The sequence below is a fragment of the Pimephales promelas genome, chromosome 25 (assembly GCF_988280905.1).
Source record: "Pimephales promelas chromosome 25, fPimPro1.hap1.1, whole genome shotgun sequence".
NCBI classification, from domain to species: Eukaryota; Metazoa; Chordata; class Actinopteri; order Cypriniformes; family Leuciscidae; genus Pimephales; species Pimephales promelas.
The window spans coordinates 15,796,956-15,806,343 of record NC_142793.1 but is presented as its reverse complement, the minus strand read 5'-3'; the positions used below and the strand labels follow the sequence as shown (position 1 = coordinate 15,806,343).

General features: G+C 38.4%; 1 protein-coding gene across 2 annotated transcripts; it reads right to left on the bottom strand.

The window, feature by feature from the left end:
* Nucleotides 1–6,224: 6,224 nt before the first annotated feature.
* chst1 (carbohydrate sulfotransferase 1) lies at nucleotides 6,225–9,365 on the bottom strand. Of its 2 annotated transcripts, none has more exons than XM_039648186.2 (2): nucleotides 9,277–9,365; nucleotides 6,225–8,453 (listed from the first exon to the last, which is right to left on the bottom strand). In XM_039648186.2, the coding sequence occupies exon 2, from the start codon at nucleotides 8,392–8,394 to the stop codon at nucleotides 7,132–7,134; it is 1,263 nt and encodes a 420-aa protein (XP_039504120.1). In that variant the 5' UTR covers nucleotides 8,395–8,453; nucleotides 9,277–9,365; the 3' UTR covers nucleotides 6,225–7,131. The 2 variants fall into 2 exon arrangements, with proteins under 2 accessions (XP_039504120.1, XP_039504119.1); XM_039648185.2 differs by having other exon boundaries at nucleotides 9,221–9,310.
* Nucleotides 9,366–9,388: the final 23 nt, after the last annotated feature.

Below are 9,388 nucleotides of genomic sequence, written 5' to 3'. Positions count from 1 at the left end.
CATCATAGAACTAGCACAAATGAAAAGTTCATGTTTCTGGCTTTTTTCTCCCCTTTTTGCTTAAACGTTTGTCTCCTTTTTTATTTATGTAAAAACAACATATGGCATATTATTATTATTATTATATTGCTGCAATGCATGCTTGAAGCTCTAGTTCTTTGTACAACATGCTGTTAATTGTGAGTATGTATTTCACTTTTTTTCATGTTTCTTTCCGTTTTTGCTATCTACACACTTTCTGTTAGGTACCCATGTCTTGACGATGCTGTTACTATAAACTGGACTTTTAAGACCAAGTAGATTTTGTCTATAATAGAACTATTTTTGCTAAATTGATGCTGTATTCTACAAATAAAGCACTCTGTATTTTAGAAATGCATGAGTTCTTTGTATTTTGTTGTTGCTGCTGTTGTTTTTTATTTGATTCACTTATTTACCATCAAAAGAATTACTATCCTGCAATGAATAGGTGGAGATATTTTAATACCATTGATCTACTATTCATTTTAGCTTTAATCAACATTGAATGCACTGATATGCACTGACAGTCCAGATCTGGATTAAGTGACCCCATAATTCAAATCACATGATAAAATCCCTTTTATTAAGGCTGAGAGGTAAACTTTTACACGGCATCCACTTGTATTAATAAGATGATAGCGTTTTTCGTCATAAAATGGGTTACATGTTTGGTTTCTATGAGAAAGAAAAAATAATAATAGCGTCTTTAGATTTGATGTCAGGTGTCCGATATAGGCAGAACCGGGTGCTCATAAACCTTTTCATTGCATACTGAATCGGCACAAAAATTTATTGAGCCAGTCAGGGGTTTTATCTTCAAAAACAATTGCATGGCTCAACAACATCATTGTTCCACAATATTAACCAAGGACATTAGTGATTTAACTATCAAGTAGTAAATGCACCATAAAAGGGAAAGTTGTTTTGTGTCTTTTTAACCTCACACCATGTCGAAACCAGGCGAAACGCAATAAAGCGATTAAAAACTAACAGTGAAGGACGAAAGCCAATCGTTTTTGTCCTAACCCACAGCCAATGCCGTCTGGTTTTTGGGCCCCTTGTATTGCATATTGTTTGGGCCCCCCTGCCCACACCACTGCTGGACACTCGTAAGGGGCCAGACACACTACACTCTTCATTCCATTGCCTTCCATTCATACTCATGCAAATGCAGAAGACAGGAAATTCAAGCTCATGCGAATTCGCCACATTCCAAAATGTACATTTGGTGAACTCTGTCCTGCACATTTGTTTCACATGAAGACATGTGACAATTAGAAGATTGATAGATCATGACATGACCTCTTAGCTGAATTAAAAGAAGGCAAACTTTACAAAAGTGACATGACGTGAAGGCCAAGTATGGTAACCCAGACTCGGAATTTGTCCTCTGCATTTAACCCATCCAAGTTAGTGCACAAGTCTGCAGGATTGCAGTAAAGTTGAGTAGGCTGATATATTTTCGTTTTAAAATTATACTTTAAAAAAGACACTGCAGAGTTTGACGTCATGTGTAGCTTATGACCGTTGCCTTGTTTGTAAAAAAAAAAATTATTGCTATTTATTGCTTTATATTTCTGTTAATCACTTCATCTAGTAGATTATCCCTGTTTGTTGTATCTTGCTTGAAAATGTTTTCAATTGTCTTCCTTCCTTTCAAGTTTCTTATCCTGTTCTTTTAAGTGATCTTTATGATATATGTATCCCCTGTAATCTTTTATATGTTCAATAAAAACAAAGAAAAAAAAAACTTCTCTGCTAACCAGCTGATGATCTAAATCAGGTGTGTTAAAGGGATAGTTCAAAATAATTAATTACTCACCCTCATGTCGTTCCAAACCCGTATGACTCGTTCATCTTTGGAACACAAATGAAGATCTTTTTAATGAAATCTGAGAGCTTTCTGTCCTTCCATTGAAAGCTATGAGCAGCGTTGCATGAGAATGAACCTCATTGGTTCTTGTTGAAGCTCAAACGTGCTGCGTAACATGAGAATGAACCTCATTGGTTCTTGTAGAAGCTCAAACTTGCTGCGTAACACGAGAATGAACCTCATTGGCTCTTGTAGAAGCTCAAACGTGCTGCGTAACACGAGAATGAACCTCATTGGTTCTTGTAGAAGCTCAAACGTGCTGCGTAACACGAGAATTAACCTCATTGATTCTTGTGGAAAGCTCAAACATGCTGCGTAACACGAGAATGAACCTCATTGGCTCTTGTTGAAGCTCAAACTTGCTGCGTAACACGAGAATGAACCTCATTGGCTCTTGTAGAAGCTCAAACGTGCTGCGTAACACGAGAATGAACCTCATTGGTTCTTGTTGAAGCTCAAACGTGCTGCGTAACACGAGAATGAACCTCATTGGTTCTTGTTGAAGCTCAAGCGTGCTGCGTAACACGAGAATGAACCTCATTGGTTCTTGTTAAAGCTCAAACGTGCTGCGTAACACGAGAATGAACCTCATTGGTTCTTGTTGAAGCTCAAACGTGCTGCGTAACACGAGAATGAACCTCATTGGCTCTTGTTGAAGCTCAAACGTGCTGCGTAACACGAGAATGAACCTCATTGGCTCTTGTAGAAGCTCAAACGTGCTGCGTAACACGAGAATGAACCTCATTGGTTCTTGTTGAAGCTCAAGCGTGCTGCGTAACACGAGAATGAACCTCATTGGTTCTTGTTGAAGCTCAAACGTGCTGCGTAACACGAGAATGAACCTCATTGGTTCTTGTTGAAGCTCAAACGTGCTGCGTAACACGAGAATGAACCTCATTGGTTCTTGTTGAAGCTCAAGCGTGCTGCGTAACACGAGAATGAACCTCATTGGTTCTTGTTGAAGCTCAAACGTGCTGCGTAACACGAGAATGAACCTCATTGGTTCTTGTAGAAGCTCAAACGTGCTGCGTAACACGAGAATGAACCTCATTGGCTCTTGTAGAAGCTCAAACGTGCTGCGTAACACGAGAATGAACCTCATTGGTTCTTGTTGAAGCTCAAGCGTGCTGCGTAACACGAGAATGAACCTCATTGGTTCTTGTTGAAGCTCAAGCGTGCTGCGTAACACGAGAATGAACCTCATTGGCTCTTGTAGAAGCTCAAACGTGCTGCGTAACACGAGAATGAACCTCATTGGTTCTTGTTGAAGCTCAAGCGTGCTGCGTAACACGAGAATGAACCTCATTGGTTCTTGTTGAAGCTCAAACGTGCTGCGTAACACGAGAATAAACCTCATTGGCTCTTGTAGAAGCTCAAACGTGCTGCGTAACACGAGAATGAACCTCATTGGTTCTTGTTGAAGCTCAAGCTCATGTGATTAAGGGAACAAAAATCTCTTTTCATTTGATTTCATCAAATAGCCTAGATCTTCATTTGTGTTCTGAAAATGAACGACCGTCTTAGGTTTGGAACTACATGTGTGAGTAATTAATGACAGAATTTTCATTTTTGGGTGAACTATCCCTTTAAATAAAGATGACATAGCCTACAAATGTCGAGTGTTCCTCACGTCCCCAGGACCAGGATTCATAACTGTCCTAACTAGCCATGGCCGCAAAAATGTACGATGGATAGTTATGTTATGACTTTAAAAAAAAATAATAATAAAAGTTCGCGGGATAAAAAATAATTGATTCACAGAAATGAGCTAGACTTGTACCCAGAAAGCACAAAGCGGTTGACCAACGTATTATTAAAATGTAAAAAACAGAGCTGAAAATGACAAATCGTTCTTACGAGCACGCGCGGAGTTTCTGAGGTAAGACTTTTCCCTCATGAAATCAATAGCTTATAAAAGTTGGAAAATAATATCTGAAAGTATTGTCTTCATAATATTTTAGGTGTAGATTTACCCACAGGGACTGCGTGAAAGAATAGCCTAACATTCCGGCTATATTCAGACAAATGAACCAGCCTAGACGTGAATTTGAAATCAGAACTGTGAATTATTATGAAGATATACAACAGTGGAATCTAATAACTCTTCCCCTGTCTTATTGACTCATTTATAAGGCCGTTTATTAACGGTAAATTAGACGCAGTGGACCTATATGTTCCTAAAACGTGTAGCATAGTAGGCTATCTGATCTCTTCTGACTGCAGACAGCTCAGTGAAATCTCATTGGTCTGGTTTCTGATCAATTAAATAATCTTGTATTTTTTATTATCATTGAACCAAAACTAATGAATATAAACAAAAATGTTTTTAAAATGAAATGTCACCGCATACCAGGAATGACCCATACAAATTAATAGTTAAATACTGTCAATAAATAAATACTATAGCATTGTATAAGCTATCTTACAATTAAAATAGAAGGCTATTTTAAAATAACATATTTCTTTCATCACAATAAATATTCTTTATTTAATGAAAAAATATGAAATCATTGTCATGATGCAAAAATATGTAAAAAAATAAAATAAAAAAATGATCGAATCTTAATTTAATTAAATTCATATATAATAAACTCTATATTAAATAGTGGTATGTTCGGATAGATACAAATTGTATAATGCAACTAAATACTGCCATTAAAGGTCTAATAACTGGTGCTGTGTGGAGTCTCTTAATCACAATAAGAGATTTTAATGGTTTTCTTAATCACATTAAGTGGTTTAAATGAACGACAGCTAAGACGATCACAAGCAGGTTGAGATCTTCATTGAGAAGCATGTTTTATTGTTATCCTCTGAAGATTAAGTTCAACTCAGCATCTGCTGTTCATGTATATAATCTCAGAACAGCAGAAACTGCTTCTTGACATTTGGGGGCAGGAGACCTCTGTTGTGGGCTGGAATTCACACCATTGGACATCTCTGGTTTTATCCCAGATTTATTTTATTCTCTGTTTTATCCCTTCCATCCTTTCAAATTCGCAAGTCTTCACTGTATGGGTTGAGAAAACAAATAGCTTCCTCAGCATTTAAGTGGGTAATTTACACAATAATATCTGCTTGCAAGTAGCACTAACACCATTTTTTTAACCTTAGCTGGCATGTTTTTTTAGCTGATCTGTCCACTTGTGCTGCCAAATTATTGGTGGCTTTTTTTGGCAAAGGATAATGCGGGATTGGGTTAGAAAGCCAATTACTTGTGCACTTTTGGGTTGATGGGAAAAAAAGTTAAAAGTTCATCAAACAAATGGCTTTAAAGTGAATAGAAAACTATGATGCATACAAACCTCAGGTCAAAAAATAAGCCACCTGCCAAGAAAGTGTGTGTATGTGTAAGCTCATTCAATTCTCACATTTGACTGAATTACAAATGCCACACTGAAACTATATTTTTATGGGACTTTTTTATTTTTATTGACAGGGATGACTGGAAATGATTAGGGCAAAATGGGACTGGCAAATGACAAACCAGCTCATAGCTACAAGGCTGTGGCTTCAACTTAATGTGAATAACTATTATGAAAAAGCCATTATTTCTGCAGTAATTATCCAAACTAACCTGTGCAGCATAGCTTATATGCATCAAATTTCCATGACATATTTAAAGCTCGCATAATTAATAATCGCCTACTGCTATAACAGGGTTCATTCTTTTCAACTGCATTGTAAACATTAAGGCTGATTGACTAGTTACAACTTTAGTGCACAATCTTTAGTTCTTGAGGTAGCTTCACTTAAATACGTATAGTACTTTAAACACAGAAGCTTTTTTATTTGAGTTTATATGCACATCACTCATGGTTATGTATTGTACTTGTATATGCTGTGTTTATAGTCTTATAATTTCGAATGACAAAAGTGGCTTGACTTGACAATGCAGCCCAATTAGACAAGTAGACATGATTAACTATTTTTTCAGACCACAAGGGGGGGCCGTTTCTTCTGGATGTCTTGAAAGATCAAACAAGTAAAGACTAAACAATGGTAGCTTGTATGACATTCATTTCTATGGTACACGACTGCGAAGCACGTATATCTGATGACAGTCTCGTTGAATGAAAGAGAATTCGTCCTCACACACTCTTCTCGCTCTCTAATGCTGCTGACACAAATCTAAAATTGAAGACTGACCATTAATATTCCCTATTTAATACTGAATGAGGGTTAGCAATTGAGACAATCATGATGAGATTAATATATCTGGTTTAATAACCCGAACGTGCATCCAGATTATCTAGATTATGTAAAATCCATGAAGGATTAAAACAAATTAAGGCCATTGTGATAACCAAGTAAGAGTCATGTACACAACTGTCCTTTAAGTGATTACCGTCTTATTTATGCTTCTCTACATTTATTATGTTTTCAAAAATAGAAAAAGTCTTTCACATACAATGAGCCAAACATTTTTTTTTTTTTCATGGACACTAAATACAAATCTATATGCACTGAATCAACTAAAGAATGAATCATTTCATGCATTTCAAATGAAAATCTCTAAATTACATTAAACTACCAAACTGTCCACTCTAAAAACATGGATTGCATTGGGATTTTCTGAAGTAGTATCATGGCATTTAGCGAAATGTAACAAAAACCTTTGTACAATCATTGTGATCTAACAGCAATAATTGATTTTTACAATGTGTTTGTGAATCATGATGATCACCTAAAGCAAGCGGACTGAAGTGCTTTAGATTCTTTTTACCTGGATGCAGCACCAATGCATAAAGCAAACCAAAATAAACCCCCAAAACAGTGTGACAGACAAGACTTTCCACTGAGACACACCTGAGAAATAGCCTGACAGTGACATTCACAATTTTATTGCACGGCTGTTATCATACATGACAGCATTTCAGTCCCACGTTAAAGAACGTTCTTCTTGTGAATAGTCTGGATTCTATGACATACAAAATATTCACATTCACTGTTGTCAAAGCAATGACCAGCATACAGAATTTCTTTATCAGTAGTGTGGTGCTCTGCTCTAATATATAAATAATGAACATTACTATCTCAATGCGATCAAGGTGAAGTTCAGATCTCTTTACAGCTAAAGTGTTTTGGTTCTTGTGCTGTTCAGAAAATCATAGGGGGACTGCAAGGCGGGAGTCTCCGAAGTAAAAAAAAAAAAAAAGTTCATAGTGCAAATGTCAATCACATTAAGGCAAGAATATAAATGTAGAAAAATAGTTGTGCGTGCACGTTTACCTTTGTTACAAAAAAGGTATGAAGGTTTTGTCCTCGATGAGAGAGAGCGACATGTTTTTCAGCTCCTCGGGGGAGTTGACAGCTTTGTAGCCGAGCTCATCTAAAATGTGCTGACAAACAGTTTGTGTGTAATCAACTATGTCATGAGACAATTTCAACCTCCAGCTCTCTGCGTTGGCCGCCGAGTCCCTCAACGTGCCGTACTTATGCTTTGCTGACACGTCGTTATTGCCTCTTGTGTTGTTATGTATCCAGTCCACCACGCTTTTTTCCAAAGAAAGACCAAGGAATTCATAAACCTCCTTGGTTTTTTGGAGCGGATTCCTGGCTAGGTCCTCGTATCTCACTAGCATGTACCGTCCTCGAAGCCACGGCGGCCGGCTTAAGCCCGTGGACACTGAGTTTAGAAAGTCGTCACACACTGTTGTTAGCTGAGTCAAATCCAGGTTGTAGGGTTTACGGCCGGTGGCTCTCCAGATCCGCCATAGGCGGTATGTGTCCCGAAAGGTTTCAATCCTTGAAGATAGTATTCCACGTGGGTCCCTCACCAATTGGATAACTTTCAGATTAAGCCGAGGGTCCTCAATCAGTGCCTTGAGATCATTGACCTCTGGAATACGCACTGTTTTAATGGCCACGTGGCGTCTTTCCCGACATGATTCGGTTGCTAGGGTCAAGTTAAGGGAGGCACACTTTCGAACACAATCTCCCTCTTCTATATTGCCATCATTAGGGCTGAAGGCGTCGCAGACCGGCATAGAGCAGAGGGCTTTGCTGGCTCCTCGGCGAAACAGTTTATCCGTAGTATGGTTTGCCGGCTGTGGTTTGATGTAACTCTCTAAGAAATACAAGTCGCAGTTGTACAAGCTTCTAAGAAGGTCACGACTGGCTCCCAGCATCACTCTGCGCTCAACAGCATATCTGCTGGGAGAAAGGTGAGGGATTAAGGTCGTTTGGACATGATAGAGTGGCTCAAAAAGATAGAAAACATCTGAGTGCTGGTTGAACAACTGTCCTACGAAAGAGGAGCCGCTACGGGTGGTTGCCAAGATGAGGATGTGAGTCTTCCTGGAGGAATTGTAATTAAAATACGGGTACTCATCACACATCCGATCGAAGGACTCCACATCCTGTCCCAAACCACAGTTCAGAGGGTTAGGAACAGGGCACAAATGAAAAGGCTTAGCTGTGAAAGTCCTGATTGCTGTGTATTGGATCGCTATGGACACCAATGCAAGCAGAATCACAGCCTTCCAGGAACATTGCATGGCTGGGTAACTTCATTTAGAAGATGCAGTCCGATTTGATCCTATCGACAAAGATGCAGCTGGGGGGGGAAAAGATATCTCGGTGAGTTCAAAAACAGAATGTAAGGCATAAAGATGTATAACGTTTAATTTAAACATCTAACCAGGTCTGAAATAACAAAGAAATGTAATCAATGAACATTTAACTTCAGAAATGATGATGCATGAGTCTATATTCAACAACTTTAAATATAGATGTGAAATCTAAACTTGTGAGGCTCCTTGCAAAGCCTCAATTTCAAGCAGTCTAAGACAAATGTGCCTTCAAAATATATTATATTACATTCTACACTATGCTTCACAATGCAAGCCTTAAGCAGTCGTGTATTGCAATATGACACTTTGATCAAGTACTTCATGTTTTAATGCAGCCAAACTCCCACAACTAAACTGCTTCCTACAGGCTTTTACACAAGTCGGGAGGTATTTTGTTTTTCCCTTGGGGAAATCAGCAAACCAGCATCGAGAATGCAGGCAGGTTACAAAATCAGAAACTGGCACCAGTTCAGGCACCTGTAGAGAGCAATTGCAATACCACACAATGCCATATGCATGCTTATTATGATAGGTTTGAAAGGCAGCCGTCGACGACCGCGCGCGCCGAGTTCTGATTTACCGCAGTGCAACACAACTTGCTATTCAGTTGGAAATAAAAAAAAATAGCAGATCCGATCTGTCTGTCGACTATATAAAACGGTGACCAACTTATCCCCCTTTCCAGCGCGAACATTTTAGATTTCCAACTAGACTCGAAAATATCTTGAAATAAATACTTCGATATACTTGCCTCATATAAAGCTGTATGAGAACATGACGAAAATTTAAACAAAAGAAAAAAATCACCATATGCCGCGATGGCTTTGCGTAGTCGTCCCGTAACGCACGTCATAGACGTTTTTATCGCTTTAATTCACGTATTCAGATGTCGAGGGGTTCCATATTCCCTAAAAAACGA

Excerpts from the sequence above, each read along its gene's own strand:
- chst1 (XM_039648186.2), bottom strand. The coding sequence starts at position 8,394 with ATGCAATGTTCCTGGAAGGCTGTGATTCTGCTTGCATTGGTGTCCATA.